The sequence below is a fragment of the Oncorhynchus masou genome, chromosome 33, assembly GCF_036934945.1.
Source record: "Oncorhynchus masou masou isolate Uvic2021 chromosome 33, UVic_Omas_1.1, whole genome shotgun sequence".
Lineage (NCBI taxonomy): Eukaryota > Metazoa > Chordata > Actinopteri > Salmoniformes > Salmonidae > Oncorhynchus > Oncorhynchus masou.
In genome coordinates, this window is record NC_088244.1 from 22,242,322 (window position 1) to 22,263,438 (window position 21,117).

The following is a 21,117-nucleotide window of genomic DNA, read 5'->3' on the forward strand; positions in this document are numbered from 1 at the left end:
TCATTTGTGTCTCATCTGTGTCTCTCCTACTTCTCCCCTATATCTACATATTGTATCCCAATAGTCTTACCCATAAATGTTACCTCACTTCAGAGTGCTCTGTGTGTCCCACTACCAGCGTTTACCAAACAAGGTCCTGGGGACCCCAAGGGGTGCATGTTTTGATCTTTGCCCTAGCACTAGACAGCAGATTGAAATATTCAACAAATCATCAAGTATTGATTATTTGAATCAGCTGTGTAGTCATTGGGCAAAAAACAAAACATGCATCACTTGGGGTCCCCAGAACCGAGGTTGGAAAACCCTGTAGTGGTCCCACTGGTTCCAGGTCATCTACAAGTCCATGCTAGGTAAAGCTCCGCCTTATCTCAGTTCACTGGTCACGATGGCAACACCCACCCGTAGCACTCGCTCCAGCAGGTGTATCTCACTGATCATCCCTAAAGCCAACACCTCATTTGGCCGACTTTCGTTCCAGTTCTCTGCTGCCTGTGACTGGAACGAATTGCAAAAATCGCTGAAGTTGGAGACTTTTATCTCCCTCACCAACTTCAAACATCTGCTATCTGAGCAGCTAACCGATCGCTGCAGCTGTACATAGTCTTATCGGTAAATAGCCCACCCAATTTTACCTACCTCATCCCCATACTGTTTTATTTATTTACTTTTCTGCTCTTTTGCACACCAATATCTCTACCTGTACATGACCATCTGATCATTTATCACTCCAGTGTTAATCTGAAAAATTGTAATTGTAATTATTTGCCTACCTCCTCATGCCTTTTGCACACAATGTATATAGACTCTTTTTTATACTGTGTTATTGACTTGTTTATTGTTTACTCCATGTGTAACTCTGTGTTGTCTGTTCACACTGCTATGCTTTATCTTGGCCAGGTCGCAGTTGCAAATGAGAACTTGTTCTCAACTAGCCTACCTGGTTAAATAAAGGTTAAATAAAAACGTTTAAAAAAAAGTAGTCTCTCCATTATGTTCCCCAGTGTCTACCGATAGTCTCTTCTGTCTTTCCTCTCCTGTCTCCTGAGGGCCAGCTCTTCCCTACAGGGTTTATCTATTGGCTAATCCCACTTTTTACATCTCAAGTCTGGGTTTCTGTATGTTGGTTAATCCTACCTTTTCTTACTCTTTCGAAGGGGATTGATGAGTCGTCCAGCAAAGACAAGTGAGTAGTTATTTTTCTGAGGATGTTTGGGATACACACATACACATATACACATATACACACCCACCGAAATACACACCCAAGGAGACAGGCTCACTTGCCAAAATGCACATTCACACTCTCTCTCTCTCTCTCTCTACCACCTCCTCCTTTCCAGCCGTGGTGCCCAGGAGGCAATGAACCCTGAAGATGAGGTGGATGAGTTTCTTGGGCGAGCCATCGATGCTCGCAGCATCGACCAGCTGAGGAAAGACCACGTCAAGAAGTTCCTGCTCACCTTCCAGACCTCTAGCCTAGAGAAAAAGGTCTCTGCGTACATCTCCCAGAATACTCTGGGCTTTATTTAGTTCATCCCTGGTATGTTATGTAGTTCACATTCACAGTTAATGTCTGCTGATGTTTTTTAACGGGTTCTGATCTCTCTCTGGTAGTATTCGAAGAAGGTAGACGATCGTTTTGGGGGTTACGTGGCTTGTACCCTCCTGGTCTTCTGCTTCATCTCCTTCATCCAGATTGTCATATTTCCACAGTGAGTGACACACGCGTACATGCACACGCACACACACACACACTTACTTTTCTGAGTCCTCCTGTCTGTGTGTCTCCTCCTGCAGCACCCCAGTAATGCTGGGGATCTACATCAGTATCTTCATCATCCTCGCCAACATCCTCTTCATCTGTGCCATATATTCCTGCATTAAGGTAAGACCTCCACAACACACACATTACCTACTGTACACACCCACATGCATTCTGGACACTAAACGTAATTTCCTTTATTCCTCCTCTCTTGTAGCTGTTTCCAGCTGCGATGCAGATCGTGTCAAAGAAGATAGTCCAGTCTCGTACCAACAGCACTCTGGTGGGGGTGTTTACCATCATCCTCGTCTTCATCTCTGCCTTTGTCAACATGGTGAGACTGAACAGATTGACACACACACACCTACAGCAAACTTCTCCCCACAAGTTAACATGTTTGTGCATGTCTCCTCGGTTGTAGTTTGCGTGTGACACGGAGAGTTTGGTGGACTGCATTGCCCGGGAGCTGAACATCTCTGTTTCCATGGTGACACCCTGTCTCATCCGCAACCTGTCTGTGTCGGTAGATGGGGGTCTAGAGATTTGTCCCAGCCAGGGCCCCTCATGTCCCTTCCCAGAGGTGAGTGGGTGTGTCACCGATGTCAGGTTGTATACTGAGGTCTTATATGTTCTTTATAAATAACAGGTTAATCTGATCATCAATCAATCCTCTCTGTCCTTCTCTCCCTCAGTATTTCAGCTACAGTGTGCTGCTGACCCTGCTGGCCTGTTCAGTATTCCTCCAGATCAGCAGTATAGGGAAACTGGCCCTCATGCTGCTCATCCAGCTCACCTTCCTGCTGCTGGTGGAGTGGCCACAGGTGGCGCTGTTCGAAAATGCTGACCTCTTTGTCACCTCCAAAGCCCTGTGAGTACTGGGACTGCGTTCAGGAGGGCACAACGTTGTATTCATCAATGTTTTTTTTGGCTAAAACATTTTCTTTCTTTTTCTCATCCAGTGATTTCAATGAAACTATTCAATGGTCCAGTTTCAATGAAACTACAGTCGAGTGGTAAGTTTGGATTCAAAGCCTTTCTGAAATCATTATTTTAAATCTGTGTAGGTGTGCATATGACCCATTTTCTCTTTCTCTGATCCACTCTCTCTCTGCAGTTTGGTTTGTTTCTTGGTTTTCTTTCTAACTGTGCCTCTCTGACCTTTCTTTCTAACTGTCTCTCTGCAGCCCGTTCAGTGTGACCAAAGTATCTCTGAGAGTCATGACTCCTGTGATTCTCACTGTGTTTGTGCTGGCGCTCTACCTCCATGCCCAGCAGGTGGAGTCCACTTCACGCCTCGACTTCCTCTGGAAACTACAGGTACCATAGGCCTCTACCTTGACTACAGCAGAACATAGTGTAGTATAAGATGTCCCCACCTATCTTAACCTTTTCCCCTCATGTCCTCCTTCCAGGCCACAGAGGAGAAGGAGGAGATGGAGGAGCTTCAGGCCTACAACCGCCGTCTCCTCCACAACATCCTTCCCAAGGACGTGGCAGCTCACTTTCTGGCACGTGAGCGCCGTAACGACGAGCTCTACTACCAGTCCTGTGAGTGTGTGGCCGTCATGTTCGCCTCCATTTCCAACTTCTCTGAGTTCTATGTGGAGCTGGAGGCCAACAATGAGGGAGTGGAATGTCTTAGGCTGCTCAACGAGATCATCGCCGACTTTGACGAGGTAAAGAGGGAGGGGGGGAGAGGAGAGGAGATGGTAGATTATGGAATTGTGAATTCCGTGTCTTTTGCCTTTTGGTGCATTTTCAGTACAGTCATCGTTGGCCTCATGCATTTAAAATAGGATACATTTTTGGCCAAACTCAAACCTGAGGCTTTGTGTTTTGTCCTACTCTCAGATCATCAGTGAGGAGAAGTTTCGTCAGCTGGAGAAGATCAAGACTATTGGCAGCACCTACATGGCCGCCTCAGGTCTCAATGATTCCACCTACGACCGCGAGGGCCGCTCCCACATCACGGCTCTGGCCGACTACGCCATGAGACTGAGGGAACAGATGAAGTACATCAATGAGCATTCCTTCAACAACTTCCAGATGAAGATAGGTGAGTCTGAAAAAGCTCAACAAAGCTTTAAACAAACTGAGGTTAAATAATATCACATGAAGTTCTGAAACACAGACAGGATTGAGTGGGATAGGAACCAGTGTTGCAGACCAGAGAGAGTGTTGGTTAATAGGAAACAGAGTAGAATATGGTTGGATGCATGAGTTTGGTATGAATAACCGCTATGTTTATGAATCTATGATCTGTCTCTCTTTTTTCAGGTCTGAATATTGGGCCAGTGGTCGCAGGGGTGATTGGAGCACGGAAGCCCCAGTACGATATATGGGGGAACACGGTCAACGTAGCCAGTCGCATGGACAGCACAGGAGTCCCAGACCGCATTCAGGTATGGAGGATGTCAATCAGTTAACACTCAGTAGGTCATAGTCCGTTCCTAATAAGCATAGTGTATGCCGGTCAAAAATGCACATTTTTCCACTCTCCTCAGGTTACCACGGACCTCCACCAGGTGCTTTCAGATATAGGTTATGTTCTGGAGTGCCGTGGGGTCGTTAAAGTCAAGGGCAAAGGGGAAATGACGACCTACTTCCTGAATGATGGACCGCCCAATAGTTAGCAGCCGTGGCAGCACTAGCCGGGACCATTCCCGCGGCAGCACTACTGAGGGAGGACTCGCACCGCGAGCTAGCGGCTAACAACTAGCGATGCCATCACTTGAAACCCGAGCCAAGAGAAAATACTTTGAGACTCCAGGACTTGAGAAGGAAAATGTTCTTATGTGGCAGCCATGTTTTGGCGCCCGCACACATGGAAGGACAAGTGTTTTTCTCATGTCTAGCCTTTCTCTCAGGCTACGTTAAAGATGCAAAGTCTGTTTATTTAAAACAACGCCTTTAGCCTGTGTCAAAAAAAGAAAAAGGCTGTACATAAGGCTATTTTTTATTTGACATCATTTTCTGTGATTTTTTTTTTTTCATGATTTCTTTTCAGCAGAATTATGAAACAGGTACTCATGTTTTATTTCTGGGTTACTTATTTATTTTAATCTTGATGTTTTGTGCAAAAATTCCTTTATGAAAAAGTCTGAATACATAGGTGCACAAATATCCAGTTTATTACACGTTTATAAGTGTGTATTTACATGCATATTTGTGTGTATGAATATGTGTATAAATTGAAGGAAAATATTGACCAAAGACCAAAGTATTTACGAAAAACAAGGCAAGACATGTCTGTTATGTTCTCGCAAAAGTCTGCAATGATCACCAACTCGGTAGTACACGGTAGTACCCTCAGTCTTTTTAGTACAGTGCTGGCAAATGCTATTAATCAATATGGGCAAAATGTGTAACAACTTATATTTTGGATTATCAATCAGCCAGCAAAGAGGTCCAGTACAGTTTATCATCGATGACATCTATATGATTACTCTGCCTCCATCTCTAAAATTATTATTATGTTATTTAAGATTAAATAGAGGCTGGTAGCCTTTTTTAAGTCCTGGGTAGAGGGTTCAACCTGTTGGTTCAACAAAATAAGAGGAAATAGGATGGTCCCCCCCCCCTCAACCCTTGTCAAATTTGTTACCCCCACCATGGCTCAGTCCAGCTATAACAGTTTGAGCACCCAAGGCACAGTTGTATACGGCAAAGGCATACTGTCAACTGCTCCACCCCTTTCAAATGTGTCCCTTTCCATTTGTTTTGCAAATGGAAATTAAAGGACTCAAAACTAAAAACAATGTTCCGGAACCAGAGGGGAAAGCCTGGGCATTAAATACAGTGGTACCAGACAGCCACCTAAGATGTTCCAGAACCAGAGGGGAAAGCCTGGGCATTAAATACAGTGGTACCAGACAGCCACCTAAGATGTTCCAGAACCAGAGGGGAAAGCCTGGGCATTAAATACAGTGGTACCAGACAGCCACCTAAGATGTTCCAGAACCAGAGGGGAAAGCCTGGGCATTAAATACAGTGGTACCAGACAGCCACCTAAGATGTTCCAGAACCAGAGGGGAAAGCCTGGGCATTAAATACAGTGGTACCGGACTGGCGCCTAAGATGTTCCAGAACCAGAGGGGAAAGCCTGAGCATTAAATACAGTGGTACCGGACAGCCGCCTAAGATGTTCCAGAACCAGAGGGGAAAGCCTGGGCATTAAATACAGTGGTACCAGACAGGCGCCTAAGATGTTCCAGAACCAGAGGGGAAAGCCTGGGCATTAAATACAGTGGTACCGGACTGGCGCCTAAGATGTTCCAGAACCAGAGGGGAAAGCCTGGGCATTAAATACAGTGGTACCGGTCTGGCGCCTAAGATGTTCCAGAACCAGAGGGGAAAGCCTGGGCATTAAATACAGTGGTACCAGACAGGCACCTAAGATGTTCCAGAACCAGAGGGGAAAGCCTGGGCATTAAATACAGTGGTACCGGACAGCCACCTAAGATGTTCCAGAACCAGAGGGGAAAGCCTGGGCATTAAATACAGTGGTACCAGACAGCCACCTAAGATGTTCCAGAACCAGAGGGGAAAGCCTGGGCATTAAATACAGTGGTACCAGACAGCCACCTAAGATGTTCCAGAACCAGAGGGGAAAGCCTGGGCATTAAATACAGTGGTACCGGACAGCCACCTAAGATGTTCCAGAACCAGAGGGGAAAGCCTGGGCATTAAATACAGTGGTACCTGACAGCCACCTAAGATGTTCCAGAACCAGAGGGGAAAGCCTGGGCATTAAATACAGTGGTTACCGGACAGCCGCCTAAGTTTGAATCGCTAACAAGTATTTTCTAAAGAAAGAAGGAAATAAATATATATATATATATATATATATTAGGCTGAATACTGTGCTTTGTAATCTTGAAGGGGCATAACTATTTTCACTGTGAGGTTTTTATGATACTTCAAACTGCTTTTTTGCCTAACTTAACTGCTTTAAAGCATGTCTGATTGTGGTATCCTGTTTTCGATTCTGTTTGTTTTAACGTTGAGTATTTTTTTATCACCTCTGTATTCATAATTTGTATTAACCTTATGGTTGTTGTTATTATGAATAATTATTACGCTTATTACGATGATTCCATTCCAACGATAAGGATCAAAGGGCAGAACGCTTTCTTGTAAAATGCCAGACGTAAAAGCTCAAGCTCAATGGTACCAACTGATCAACTGCAGCCAACTACAGTATTTCAAACACTGGCCCTAGATTTGATCACACATACTCATTAGATGTCGCTTTTCCACAGATATACAGATTGTACACTGTACCTTTTCATTGAGCAAACACTACTGCAGGACTAAGCTCAGTCAGGTTATGCACTGATCCCATCCCTATCAGATTTCAGGGCCCTCCTCAGAGAGACAGAACACAATCAGCAGTGTGAGCAGTATTAGAACTCTGTCTTAATTGAACAAGCCACTGGAGAATACAGTGGGAAGAGGAACTGAGTTTCACAGAGGCAGAGAATTCGAGGGAAGGATAGACAGCCTGTGAAAGCTAATGGAAATAATTTACTGACCTTAGCATTGACTCAACACTGACTTTATTTTGATAATTTTGACTTTCCCATAACATCTTCATAACACACTTGACTATGGACACTAAAAGTTGATAATGTTCGTCCCAAAGCAAGCTAATGTAGTCTCATGTTATTGGCCCCTTCCTGTGTAGTGATGTTTGGCCTTGAGCGTGTGGGACCACCGTGGAAAAGTAAAGGTCTTGGGGTCAATAAATGACTGAGGTTGTGCCCAATCGAGAGTGATTAACATAGAAATAGAATACATAGAATGGACGTGGTTAGTAAGATGATGCACGTTCTATTCTATTTCTATGGGCTGTCTTGTCTTTGGGTTGGGTGGCTGTTAATTGTTGACTCTTGGGATGTTTTTAGGGCACAGATGAGGGGAGGAGGGTCATCCCAGAACTACTGAAAATGTGTTTTGCTCAAGCCTGATGAATCCGGCCCCCTTCTTTTTGTTTTCTATCCCTGTGTTGAAGGAGTTCAGAAGGCACCGTTTTTCCTGAAGTGAAGGACAAAAAGAGTTTAGGACTATGACAGACAAAATAACATTTCCCCTTGAAGAATTTTTTTAAATAAAAACAATGGCTGTTTTATGTGGTGTTGATTGCTGTTAATGTGTGCGGCTTTCTTGACCTGTTGTAAAAACTAGGATTACCATTGGCTGATTGTCATTGAGCAGATGCTGACCAATGAAATTATTAGGTGAGAGCAAGCAGTCCAAGATACCCGATACATTTCATACATGAGAGGATTCATATCTTTGTCTTTCCCTGCACTATCATGAAGGAGTTACAGTGCTCAATGTACAGACAGACGCCAGGTAGCTACAGCCACATCCTCTGAATTGTTCAAGCCTGCCATTGAGACTGGTGTGTGTGCTCAGTGCTGACTGACTCACTCAATGACCCTATAATCAGAAACAGCATTGTTTCTCAGGTAGAGTGCCTCTCTCGCAGATCATTACATTTACATAGAAACTCCAGGAGTTTACACACGCATATTGGGAAGGGACAAGCAAGTTAAAGCACACTGCATACAGTACACGAGCACAGGGAAGGAGCCTACAAGAGGAGGGAGGAGTTAGGGCGGGGATGGGGTAAATGTGATGGATAACTAGTTATGCTGCCAAAAGTGTACTGACAGAAAGCAAGTGATATCTGGATATTCCTTTGACCTCATATGTTATTAATAATACTGTAATGTTAGCTTATTTAGAAAAACGTTAAAGATAAGTAAATGTTTTCCTCGTGTTATCATTTTATTGATTTAGTTAATGTACTGAAAGTATGCAAAATACAAGCTTTACTAAATATACAAACATGCCGTATCAAATATTTGGCTAGACACTTTTCAGTCATAATATCGTATCTGATCCGATAGTCAGTTACTATCCCCAAGGTCGAATGAATGACCTTACTGAGTAACAATAACTAATTACTGAAACAAAATACTCTTATTTCCTCATGGGCATTACAATTGTATTCCTCTAGAGAGAGGTAACAGCTCAATTTTACCAGTGGAAAGGCAGAGGTCATTTGACAACCTGATACAGTAGCTCACAAAAATAAATAACATGCTATGATGAAAATGTCTCAGTTTATTAAACCACAATAGTCCTTACAGTGTAAAGGTCCCAGAGGTCTTTGGATGGGATTGTGTGTGTATGTTACTGCAGGAGTGGAAATCAGAATAAGCTGAACTCTCGGTCCGTCATTGACATCTCTTTCACAAACCTGAGTAAGAACAGGAGGCAGAGGGTGAGCAGGCCACTGACACATCTGACTTCAAGAAACAAATGTTAGGATCCTACATGACACTCACTTGGTCATCTCACTGTTCTTGCGGGGGAATCGTCTGACTTGGGTCCAGGGTTCATGCATCTTTCCTTGGCCTCCATTAGACATCCACCATCCACACTGCTGGCTGTCTGTCAGGGGCACTGAGTACAGCTGATTCGGGGCTAGGGAAGAGTGAGTACATGTCACTCAATGTTGATCCACGGTGTGCCCTTGCCTTCAGTTTAGTAAAATGTATACTGAACAAAAATATAAATGCAACAATTTAATTGAAATAAATGTATTAGGCCCTAATCTATGGATTTCACATGACTGGGAATATAAATATGCATTAGTTGGTCACAGATACCTTAAAAAAAAAATGGGCCTCAAGATATCATCACTGTATTTTTGTGCATTCAAATTGCCATCGATAAATTGCAATTGTGTTTGTTGTCCATAGCTTATGCCTGCCCATAACATAACCCCACTGCCACCATATGGTACTCTGTTCACAACGTTGACATCAGCAAACCGCTCGCACACACAACGCCATACATGTGGTCTGCGGTTCTGAGGCCAGTTGGATGTTCTGCCAAATTTTCTAAAACCACATTGGGGGAGGCTAATGATAGAGAAATTCACATTAAATGATCTAACAGCTCTGGCAATATCAAGTGCACGCTCCCTCAAAACTTGAGACATCTGTGGCATTGTGTTGTGTGACAAAACTGCACATTTTGTAGTGGCCTTCTATTGTCCCCAGCATCAGGCGCACCTGTGTAATGAACATGCTGTTTCATCAGCTTCTTGAAATGCCACACCTGTCAGGTGGATGGATTATCTTGGCATAGGAGAAATGCTCACTAACAGGGATATAAAGAGAGAAATAAGCTTTTTGTGCATATGGAACATTTTTGGGATCTTTTATTTCAGCTCATGAAACCAACACTTTACATGTTGCATTTATATTTTTGATCAGTGCATTTCATTCAAACCAAAATGTTGAACAGCTAAGGCCTACCCCCTGTACATGAAATGATAAGTGATACTTAAGAGTACTCACATCTAACTTACATCTTGGTATCTGAACCCGTTTGAGCATCTCTCTGTATTGCCCCTGGCTCCCTTGGTGTATGTCTTGGCTGAAGGGAGAAGGCTGGTTGTAGATACTGCCGGTATCAGTGCATTTTGGGGGTCCCCTCTGGACTTGGATGGAGGGCAGTCCTGACTGTTTAGCCCAGCTCCTTGAATCCACCTCATCTATAAAAGCAAAGGCAGGTTGTTCCGGCATGACCACTTGTACATTCGAATGATGATCCATGTCAGGACAGATAAAGCAAAGCTATGACATTTAAAATACATACTTATTCTGCTTGTTTTAATGACTGACCATTTAGCTAAGTTAACGTAGGTAATTAGCAAGTAACGTTAAGTCAGTGTAAACAAATTAACACAGATATCGTTACAGTACAGTAACGTTAGCTAAGCACTCACCACCGGGAGAAGCAGACGATCTCGGACTCAATAACATATTGTCTCCGATGGGGTTTTGATAGCCCAAATTCGTTATCCCGAAGAAAGCCATAAAGTAACGTTACCGTCGCCAGCAACAGTCTGAAGCTGTCTAGGATAGCAGGAAAATGTGGGAAAGGCAAGCAATGGCCTCTGTAAATAAATCACAACTTATGTTTTACGCAGGACCATGGTAACAAGCGCCACCAATCAGATGGCGTTATAGACATCAGCCTGTGAAGAAACAGAAACTGTTTAGAAAGGTGCAACGTTACAAAACGTTCAGATATAAATGCTTTTTGACAGATGATCTTCTGTCTTGTAGAATTAGGCACAATACCAGATTTGTTTATTACATTTGTATCTATAATGTTCTGAATGAGCGGATTCGATTATGCTGTTCCCCCGGGCACCAGGCAAAGGCCCTTCACGTCATCGGGCGAAAGCATCAAGGATGGAAATGCCTTTCTCAAATCGAACAGTAATCGAAAGCAATCACCTCTGCATGGGAAAACACAGGATCCAACTAATTACTACGCGTTCTTAATTACGTGTTTGAGCCGATTTCGCCGTGGGCATTGAACGGGGCACTTGGCTCATGGATGGGAGGCAGCCCGGTTCCAAATCGAATGCAATCAACTTTCAGCCAATGCAAAGCACGGGCGTCGGGGCTAGATTAATCGAACACCCTCAGAGTTTCACTCGTTGAATTCACCCCTGTGCTAGAAATTCCATCATGCTTCAGGTGTACTGCTCAAGTCTATGGATATGACATGGCTACATCATGTGTAGGCCTAGTCACCTATATTGTTGAGAATAAAAGCATAAAATAAATTAGCAGATACTAGCAGTAATAGTTCTCCCTTATGACGACCATTACACACATAATGTGTTAAGGCTGTCCATATTAATATTCTACTAGCCTGGATTCAACCATTGAAAAAACTATGGTTGATTAAAAACGATTAGGCCAGAGCCACTTGGATTAATCTAATAGTTTAATTAAACTATGGAGAAAAATGTTATTGTTCAATTATCCAGCACACGCACATTCGTCAAACAAACATAGCTTGGTTTTTGTTCTTGTACACTGTTGCTTATAAGCAAACGTTGCAGATATTGAATGCAGCCCATGTTACCCGTTGTTGTTATCAGTGTAATGGCACGCACCTGCTGCGCTCAATGCCATGTGGCGTCAGTATAGATAACTACGTCGCAGTTTTGAATAATTTTACGAAGAAGAGATAAAATACAAGTAAAAGTGGCTAGATTCTTGAAATTTGGGCTTGAAGTAGGCTACATCTGGGTGGTCTGGTTTTCAGCTAAAAAGGTAAATGCCATGCTCTCATATGATTCCTAAAATGGGGTAGTTGACTGACAAGGGTGGGTTTTTAAAGCTCTTATGCATTCATATGTGGAATATATAATGTGGTCTTATAGATCAGGTTTTCCAGAACTGGGTTCGGCTGCAAAAGGTGAATGGGAAGATGGAACAGCTGTCACATAAAAAAGAGGATGTAATGAGAAGTTCATGAAGTAGAGTGAATTTAACATTATGGTCTATTGGCCAATTTTGTCACATTTCATCAGCCTAAACTAGACAAAATGATGTAAGTAAAGCAGGTAATAGCTGTGACAGTCTCTTCTAGAGGGCTTCAGAAGTCACAATCTAAATGGACCATAAAAAAATATCTTGTTTCCAATACAAACTTGGTGTATGAGACATTTTGGTCTCTTTTCCTACAGACTTATTAGGCACACTGGCTTCGTCTGTAAGGTATTCCAAGAGGCTTCAAACAAGGGTTGTCACCATACCATTGTTTCAATACTATACCAGATTTTCCATGGCAAAAAATAAAACACATTAGACTAAACTCGATGGTCCTATTAAAAACCTACTTTATGTAGAATTGTGGGTGCTATAGCTTGCAAAATAAACAAATGTGACTCTAGGTGACAACGTAATGCTGTTTGTTTCTAACATTGGGACTGTTAAATCCGTCCGCTTCATGTTTGTTTTTTTTCCTTTCCACAATAGTCCCGAGTATTGTGAAACTGGAATTGTAACCACACAATATTATGGCTGGCATGCATGAGTTTCCTTTTGCTGTTTCTCTCATAGTAAACATATGTTCCAGCTGTTTATAATGAATGAGGAACTTGTGTAGTCTAATCCTCTGTCATGGAGAGGGATGCTTGACATGCTCCAGTTCAGCATGAAGTCAGTATTTTGAAGGCTCTGTTTGGTCAAATTCAAGATTAGCCAGTTTTACATCTCCTTTCAATTTGTATTCTACCCACAACTTTCATTCTACCTTACGTGAACAAATAGAAAGCCATAGTTATACAGACAAGTGTGAAGGGAAGTGCTACACGGGAGGATACAGACCACTTTGTCTGTTCATAGAGAACAAAGCTTTTATTAGGCACTCTGTATTTACATATCACACAATGAAGCTTCTCAGAGGTGTCCCCTGACCTCTGCTTCCTTTTGCTATTGTAGAATGTAGAACTGATTACTCTGACAGAGACCGGTTACTGTAAACTGTTAGAATTTCTCCTCAATTAACAATAGAATGTAATTAGTTGTAGTTTGGATGGTGTGACAAATTGAGTCATCACCTGACTCATGTCTTTATCACTCCTGTTTCAGCCCTGCGGTCGTTCTCTGGTACGCCGGCACAATGCGTGCGTTCTCCCGCCGTCACACCCTTCCCTTTAAGCTTGCCATTCTAGCAGGCTCCCTCTTCTTGGTCCTACTGCTCGTCATGCAGTACGACGTGGGAGGTGGGACTTCCCCTGAACCCTGGCTCCGAGAGCTGTCGAACAAACAGTCACAGGTGATGGGTGTGGTCAGAGGTGCTGTGTCAAACATGGGCTTCCAGATTGGTGCCCCCCTGCCCCTTCCCTCTGTGCGTGGGACCAACTCCTTTGATCCCCGCTGTCCAGCTGGGTTCTACAGCATAGATGATCTTCAACCTCACCTGGAGAGGCCCCTACAGGACCCAGAGGACCCCGGAGCCTATGGCCGACCATTTGTGATGGGCAGGATGACCCCTGCAGAGATTAAAGAGAAGCAGGATGGGCTGACCAAAAATTGTTTCAACCAATTTGCCAGCGACCGTATCTCCCTTCACCGCAGCCTGGGAAATGACACACGCCACCCAGAGTGAGTACAGGGGGACTGAAGGGAAGCGAGTTTGGAGTGATCTGTACTGTATGGTTGTGTACACTCAAAGCTTATCTAGCAGATCCCTTGGAGAATAGCCTCTTTGTTGTCAGTTGTGCAGGTCAAAGGTTCCGGCGCTGCCCTCCTCTCCCCACCACCAGTGTGATCATCGTGTTCCACAACGAGGCGTGGTCCACCCTCCTGCGGACCGTTTACAGCGTCCTGCACACTGCTCCTGCCTCCCTGCTCACAGAGATATTACTGGTGGATGACGCTAGCACAGACGGTAAGTGTGGTATGGAAGGTGTTGTATACCTGACTGAAAGTGAGACTTTCCTGGCACAGACAGACTTTTCAGACTTTGCCGTTATCAAACGTTTATGTATTTGCAATCGGGAGCACATGCGTTATTCCCCTACTGCTCTCTTCCCCTCCACAGTGACAGAGTATATCAAAACTCCTAGTAGCAATTTTCTCAGGAGAATAGATATCTACCTCTGTGGATAGATGTAATCCAGCTGTATTTTACCATCCTCATGCAATGGTTTTCAGATCATCTGAAGTCTCGTCTGGATGAGTATGTCCTGCAGCTGAAGATTGTGCGTGTTCTACGACAGCGGGAGAGGAAGGGATTAATCACTGCCAGGCTACTGGGGGCACAGACTGCTCAAGGAGAGATCCTCACCTTCCTGGATGCCCACTGTGCGTGTCCCAGCAGAAACTGCAAACCATAGAATTAGAATACAATTTTAGTAACTTATTAAGCTATAAACCCGGTTAGGAAGTGCTTTCATTGCAAGAAGCTCCTATCACTTTTGACCCTTGACAGCTGATCAACTACTTTATACTACTCCTAAGCATCATCATCAAAGCCCCTTAGATCTGATTTTAAATGAGGAAAATAGTAACGTTTTGAAGTTGTCATTACATTAGTCAGTTAAAAGAAACTGAAGATGATTAGTGAGGGAATATATGAATATGATATTTCTGTTTGTCTCATTTTCATCCCTGGTTAGGTGAGTGCTTCAATGGCTGGCTGGAACCCCTCCTGGCTCGGATAGTGGAGAAGCCCACTGCTGTGGTCAGCCCTGAGATAGTCATCATTGACCAAAACAACATGAAGTTCGCCAAACCCCTCGCCACAGCTCGTGCCCGTAACCGTGGAAACTTTGACTGGAGCCTTATCTTTGGGTGGGAGCAGATCCCTGAGGAAGACCAAAAGAAACGCAAGAATGAAACTTATCCTGTCAGGTACTTTATACATACCCACACACACTCACTCGTGAAGTGATGTCATACTGAACATAAATATACTGTCTACTCCTAGGACTCCTACCTTTGCAGGTGGTCTGTTCTCTATTTCTAAGACTTACTTTGAGCACATTGGGACCTATGACGACAAGATGTTGATCTGGGGAGGTGAGAATGTGGAGATGTCCTTCAGGGTAAGTTATGCAGAATGTGGAAGGGCAGGAAGTACATCAACAATCATGTTGGCCTGACTGATGGTGGTGGTTAATGTAGACTTTAATGCCCTCTTCTGGTCAAAGCAGACACTGCTTCTTTCTGTATTCTGATTCCCTTCATGGTTACTTCAGTCAACAGTGACTGAATACTGTTGTGTCACTGTTGTGCCAAGCTTGAGCCTCGACCATTCAGCCCATGCCATTTTCTGTGTCTACTCCATTGACCTGGAATGTCCTTCTTGTAGGTGTGGCAATGTGGAGGCCAGCTGGAGATCATACCCTGCTCAGTGGTGGGACATGTATTCCGCAGTAAGAGCCCTCACACCTTCCCCAAAGGCAGGTCGGTGATTGCCCGCAACCAGGTGCGTCTAGCTGAGGTCTGGATGGAGGACTACAAGCAGATCTTCTACCGCAGGAACAAGAAGGCTGCCACCATAGCCAAAGAGGTTGTGTGTAGTGTCCCCTCAATGTTTTACACGTGACATTGCTGGGGGTCTAGGTGCTGTTCTCTGTTACACATGGCTCTTTTGTAAAGAGTGGTACTGTATCCTGCATTATTGTTTACATTATGTAAAAATTACCTCTATCATTGCTTTAATGTTCTTCCTGTTCACTCAGAACACATATGGTGACATCTCTGAACGCCTCAAACTCAAAGAGAAGCTAAGCTGCAAAAACTTTACATGGTACTTGCACAACGTTTACCCAGAGGCCTATGTTCCAGACCTCACCCCTGTCATGTTTGGAGCGGTAATGTTATTTAACTTTCATTAGAAATTGGATTGTCAGTCTATAAATGCGCATCCACTTTTTTTAATGTGTATATATTCTGCTAAAATTATATTTTATCAGCTCAAGAACTCTGACTCAAAGACATGCCTGGATGTGGGAGAAAAGAATAAGGGTGGGAAACCGGTTATCTTATACACATGCCACAACATGGGAGGAAACCAGGTACTTTAATCTAGATATAAACTGAGTGGTTTGAGCACTTAATGCTGATTGGCTTACAGCCGTGGGACATCATGCCATATACCACGGGTATCACAAATCATTTTTACTGCTCTAATTACGTTGGTAACCAGTTTATAATAGCAATAAAGCATCTACGGAGTTTGTAGTAAATGGCCAATATACCACGGCTAAGGGCTGTTCTTTAGTACGACGCAAAACGGAGTGCCTGGATACAGCCTTTAGCCGTGGTATATTGGCCATATACCGCACCCCCTCGGGCCTTATTGCTTAAATATACAATATGCGGAGCCGTGTGTGCATGTTTATAATTGCCACACAGGTTTTTTTTCTAACATAACATTTGTGTGTAGTATTTTGAGTACACATCCCACCAGGAGCTTCGTCACAACATACGTAAGCAGCTGTGTCTACATGCGACCCCCGGGGCGGCGCCAGTGTCCATAAAGCTCTGCCGCCTGAAGGGCAAAGGAACCACAGTGGCCCCGGAGCAAGTGTGGCATTTTACACCGGTATGTAACATGACATTGTAAACTGTCATATATATCGGTTAGTTTGTTTCACATTGTCACTCTAATAATCAATGCACATCTATTCCACTGCTCTGAAAGTGTTACTGCAGGTCTTGTACATGGGTATGTTTCATATACAGTATGTGGAAACCCTTTTCTCCTTACAATCAAATTACTGATTGAGGCTTGTATGTCATGCAACACAAGGGCATTAACGACTTCACAGTATACACATGCTGTTACACACATTAGCTATGTTCATGCTGCACTTTTCAGAAGGCAAGTGCAGAACAGAGCGTTGTGGTCACTTGCAGTGCACAATAGCCTTTTATTCTGCTCTTTATTGTTTGTGTTCACGCAGGGTTCTCTCCTTAAGAATCCCTCCTCGGGCAAATGCTTGACTGTAGACGGAGGTGAAGTGGTGATGAGTAGCTGTGACTTGGCCAATCTCAGCCAACACTGGGACCTCAGCTGACCAATGGGATCCAGGGAGGAAGGAGGATCACTGACATCATCCATTACATTTGGGAGCCCTACCCTTTTTGATGACAACACATGTATTTCTGAAATATGGGACCCTGTGCAGTTTGACCCAGTACTTTATTTCTTTATTTACTAAAGAAGTTGAAAAGTTTGAGGCTTTTTAATGTTTTATTCTTGAGGATCCCGATTTAGATGAGTTTGTAGAAGTTTGTTTAAGTCTTTACACTTGAAAATTTGCGTAATTCTTTAATCACTAGGCCAAAGGGCCTAGATAGTTACAGTTAAGTTTGAACACCTACTCATTCAAAGGTTTATTTTTAAAACTATTTTCTATACTGTAGAGTAATAGTTAAGACAAATACGAAATAACACATGGAATTATGTAGTAGCCAAAAAAGTGTTAAACAAATCAAAATATATTTGAGGTTCTTCAAAGTAACCACCCTTTGACCGCTTTGCACACTCTTGGCATTCTCTCAACCAGCTTCATGAGGAATGCTTTTCCAACAGTCTTGATGGCGTTTCCATATGCTTTTCCTTCCCTCATCCCAAACCATCTCAATTGGGTTGAGGTTGGGTAATTGAAGGCCAGGTCATCTGATGCAGTGCTCCATCACTCTCCTTGTTCAAATGATAGTCCCACGAAGCGCAAACAGATGTGATGGTGTATCGCTGCAGACTGCTGTGGTAGCCATGCTGGTTAAGTTTGCCTTAAATTCTAAATCAGACCACGTCAACAGCAAAGGACCCCCCCCCCCCTCAAGCTCCTCCATGCTTCTAGGTGGGAACCACACATGCGGCGGTCCTCCGTTCACCTACTGTGTCTCTCAAAGACACGGTGGCTAGAAGCCCAAATTTGAGATTTTTGGTTCAGACCAAAGAACAGATTTCAACTGGTCCAATGTCCATTGCTTGTGTTTCTTGGTATGGAAAGTCTATTCTTATTGGTGTCCTTTTAGTAGTGGTTCTTTGCAGTAATTTGACCATGAAGACCTGATTCACGTGGTCTCATCTGAGCAGTTGATGTGTCTTACTTGAACTCTGAAGTGATCCTTTGGGATGCAAGTTCTGAGGCTGGTAACTCTAATGAACTTATCCTCTGTAGCAGAGGTAACTCCGGGTCTTCCTTTAGTCTGGTGGTCCTCATGCGTCAGTTTCATCATAGCACTTGATGGTTTTTGCAACTGCACTGGAAGAAGCCTTCAAAGTTCTTGACATTTTCAGGATTGAATGACCATGTCTTAAAGTAATAATAGATGGCTTATTTGAGCTGTTCTTGCCATAATATGAACCTGGTCTTTTATCAAATAGGCTTATCTTCTGTATACCACCCCAACTTTGTCACAACTGATTGGCTCAAATACATTTTAAGGAAAGAAATTCCACAAATTAACAAAAGGCACACCTGTTAATTGAAATGCATTCCAGGTGACGACCTCAAGAAGCTGGTTGAGAGAATGCCAAGAGTGTGCAAAGGGTGGCTATTTGATGAATCTCAAATTTACAATATTTGGATTTAACACTTTTTTTTTGATTACATGATTCCATATGTGTTATTTCAGAGTTTTGATTTCTTCACTATTCTACAATGTAGGAAAAAGTAAAAAATAAATAAATGCTGGAATGATTGTGTGTATATATACACTGCTCAAAAAAATAAAGGGAACACTAAAATAACAACCTAGATCTGAATGAATCTTATTAAATACTTTTTCTTTACATAATTTAATGTGCTGACAAAATCACAAATGATCAATGGAAATCAAATTTATCAACCCATGGATGTCTGGATTTGGAGTCACACTCAAAATTAAAGTGGAAAACCACACTACATGCTGATCCAACTTTGATATGTCCTTAAAACAAGTCAAAATGAGGCTCAGTAGTGTGTGTGGCCTCCACGTGCCTGTATGACCTCTCTACAATGCCTGGGCATGCTCCTGATGAGGTGGCGGATGGTCTCCTGAGGGATCTCCTCCCAGACCTGGACTAAAGCATCCGCCAACTCCTGGACAGACTGTGGTGCAACGTGGCGTTTGTGGATGGAGCGAGACATGATGTCCCAGATGTGCTCAATTGGATTCAGGTCTGGGGAACGGGCGGGCCAGTCCATAGCATCAATGCCTTCCTCTTGCAGGAACTGCTGACACACTCCAGCCACATGAGGTCTAGCGTTGTCTTGCATTAGGAGGAACTCCTGGCCAACCGCACCAGCATATGGTCTCACAAGGGGACTGAGGATCTCATCTCGGTACCCAATGGCAGTCTGGCTACCTCTGGCGAGCACATGGAGGGCTGTGCTGTGCTGTGCTGTGCCGCCCCCCTGACAGACACAGCAAACCTTCTTGCCACAGCTCGCATTGATGTATAATCCTGGATGAGCTGCACTACCTGAGCCACTTGTGTGGGTTATAGACTCTGTCTCATGCTACCACTAGAGTGAAAGCACCGCCAGCATTCAAAAGTGACCAAAACATCAGCCAGGAAGCATAGGAACTGAGAAGTGGTCTGTGGTCACCACCTGCAGAACCACTCCTTTATTGGGGGTGTCTTGCTAATTGCCTATAATTTCCACCTGTTGTCTATTCCATTTGCACAAAAGCATGTGAAATGTATTGTCAATCAGTGTTGCTTCCTAAGTGGACAGTTTGATTTCACAGAAGTGTGATTGACTTGGAGTTGCATTGTGTTGTTTAAGTGTTCCCTTTATTTTTTTTGAGCAGTGTATATGTGCAGTTTACATATACTTCGGTTGGAGCCAATAACACTTGTTTTTCAACCACTCCACAAATGTATTGTTAACAAACTATAGTTTTGGCAAGTCGGTTAGGACATCTACTTTGTGCATGACAAGTCATTTTTCCAACAATTGTTTACAGACAGATTATTTCACTTATAATTCACTGTATCACAATTCCAGTGGGTCAGAAGTTTACATACACAAGTTGACTGTGCCTTTAAACAGCTTGGAAAATTCCTGAAAATGATGTCCTGGCTTTAGAATCTTCTGATTCTGATTGACATCATTTGAGTCAATTGGAGGTGTACCTGTGGATGTATTTCAAGGCCTACCTTCAAACTCAGTGCCTCTTTGCTTGACATCATGGGAAAATCAAAAGACATCAGCCAATTTTTGTAGACCTCCACAAGTCTGGTTCATCCTTGGGAGAAATGTCCAAATGTTTGAAGGTACCACGTTCATCTGTATAAACAATAGTTTGCAAGTATAAACACCATGGGACCTCACTGCCGTCATACCGCTCAGTAAGGAGACGCATTCTCTCTCCTAGAACAACAGCAAATGACCTTGTGAAGATGCTGGAGGAAACGGGTACAAAAGTATCTATATCCACTCTAAAACGAGTCCTATATCAACATAACCTGAAAGGCCGCTCAGCAAGGAAGAAGCCACTGCTCCAAAACCTTCATTAAAAAGCCAGACTATGGTTAGCAACTGCACATGGGGACAAAGATTGCATTTTTTTGAGAAATGTCCACTGGTCTGATGAAACAAAAATAGAACTGTTTGGCCATAATGACCATTGTTATATTTGGAGGGAAAAGGGGGAGGTTTGCAAGCCGAGGAATACCATCCCAACCGTGAAGCACAGGGGTGGCAGCATCATGTTGTGGGGGTTCTTTGCTGCAGGAGGGACTGGTGCACTTCACAAAATAGATGGCATCATGAGGAAGTGAAAAGTATGTGGATATATTGAAGCAACATCTCAAGACATCAGTCAGGAAGTTAAAGCTTGGTCGCAAATGGGTCTTCCAAATGGACAATGACCCCAAGCATACTTCCAAAGTTGCGGCAAAATGGCTTAAGGACAACAGAGTCCTTAAGCCATTGGAGTGGAGTCACAAAGCCCTGACCTCAATCTTATAGACAATGTTCGGGCAGAACTGAAAAAGTGTGTGCGAGCAAG

At 43.4% G+C, this 21,117-nt stretch overlaps 3 protein-coding genes across 6 annotated transcripts in view; 2 read left to right on the forward strand and 1 right to left on the reverse strand.

Annotated features, from left to right (window-relative positions):
• The window catches only part of LOC135528017 (adenylate cyclase type 6-like), a 57,797-nt gene extending 49,905 nt beyond the window's left edge, over positions 1-7,892 (forward strand). For both annotated transcript variants that reach the window (XM_064956772.1, XM_064956773.1), the window contains 13 exons: positions 1,155-1,183; positions 1,341-1,488; positions 1,615-1,712; positions 1,798-1,885; positions 1,980-2,096; positions 2,184-2,342; positions 2,455-2,630; positions 2,722-2,775; positions 2,947-3,079; positions 3,175-3,438; positions 3,614-3,818; positions 4,040-4,164; positions 4,267-7,892. In XM_064956772.1, the coding sequence (XP_064812844.1) occupies positions 1,155-1,183; positions 1,341-1,488; positions 1,615-1,712; positions 1,798-1,885; positions 1,980-2,096; positions 2,184-2,342; positions 2,455-2,630; positions 2,722-2,775; positions 2,947-3,079; positions 3,175-3,438; positions 3,614-3,818; positions 4,040-4,164; positions 4,267-4,395 (1,725 nt within the window). In that variant the 3' untranslated portion in view covers positions 4,396-7,892. The remainder of the gene's footprint in view (positions 1-1,154; positions 1,184-1,340; positions 1,489-1,614; positions 1,713-1,797; positions 1,886-1,979; positions 2,097-2,183; positions 2,343-2,454; positions 2,631-2,721; positions 2,776-2,946; positions 3,080-3,174; positions 3,439-3,613; positions 3,819-4,039; positions 4,165-4,266) is intronic.
• Positions 7,062-10,776, reverse strand: LOC135528019 (sperm microtubule inner protein 11-like). 2 transcript variants are annotated; one of them, XR_010453498.1, is made up of 4 exons: positions 10,572-10,776; positions 10,141-10,337; positions 9,121-9,259; positions 7,062-9,032 (listed from the first exon to the last, which is right to left on the reverse strand). XR_010453498.1 is itself a non-coding variant. In XM_064956774.1 (4 exons), the coding sequence occupies exons 1-4, from the start codon at positions 10,660-10,662 to the stop codon at positions 8,984-8,986; spliced, it is 465 nt and encodes a 154-aa protein (XP_064812846.1). In that variant the 5' UTR covers positions 10,663-10,776; the 3' UTR covers positions 7,062-8,983. The 2 variants fall into 2 exon arrangements, 1 of the variants encoding a protein (XP_064812846.1); XM_064956774.1 differs by having other exon boundaries at positions 10,152-10,337.
• Positions 10,777-11,726: 950 nt separating this feature from the next.
• On the forward strand, positions 11,727-17,342 carry LOC135528020 (polypeptide N-acetylgalactosaminyltransferase 6-like). 2 transcript variants are annotated; one of them, XR_010453499.1, is made up of 11 exons: positions 11,727-11,919; positions 13,243-13,758; positions 13,872-14,044; positions 14,311-14,460; positions 14,775-15,009; positions 15,086-15,203; positions 15,470-15,670; positions 15,843-15,910; positions 16,077-16,178; positions 16,550-16,708; positions 17,070-17,159. XR_010453499.1 is itself a non-coding variant. In XM_064956775.1 (11 exons), exons 2-11 carry the CDS (start codon positions 13,274-13,276, stop codon positions 17,181-17,183), a joined length of 1,869 nt encoding a protein of 622 aa, XP_064812847.1. In that variant the 5' UTR covers positions 11,728-11,919; positions 13,243-13,273; the 3' UTR covers positions 17,184-17,342. The 2 variants fall into 2 exon arrangements, 1 of the variants encoding a protein (XP_064812847.1); XM_064956775.1 differs by having other exon boundaries at positions 11,728-11,919; positions 15,843-15,974; positions 17,070-17,342.
• The last annotated feature ends 3,775 nt before the right edge of the window (positions 17,343-21,117 follow it).

Bases quoted from the DNA above. Each gene is read 5' to 3' on its own strand.
- LOC135528020 (XM_064956775.1), top strand. From the start codon at position 13,274: ATGCGTGCGTTCTCCCGCCGTCACACCCTTCCCTTTAAGCTTGCCATT. The intron at 14,045-14,310 runs GTAAGTGTGGTA...AATGGTTTTCAG, and splicing joins GGATGACGCTAGCACAGACG to ATCATCTGAAGTCTCGTCTG. The intron at 15,204-15,469 runs GTAAGTTATGCA...TCCTTCTTGTAG, and splicing joins ATGTGGAGATGTCCTTCAGG to GTGTGGCAATGTGGAGGCCA.
- LOC135528019 (XM_064956774.1), bottom strand. From the start codon at position 10,662: ATGGCTTTCTTCGGGATAACGAATTTGGGCTATCAAAACCCCATCGGA. The intron at 10,338-10,571 runs GTGAGTGCTTAG...TTGCTTTTATAG, and splicing joins ATCGTCTGCTTCTCCCGGTG to ATGAGGTGGATTCAAGGAGC. The intron at 9,033-9,120 runs GTGAGTGTCATG...GTTCTTACTCAG, and splicing joins AAGAACAGTGAGATGACCAA to GTTTGTGAAAGAGATGTCAA.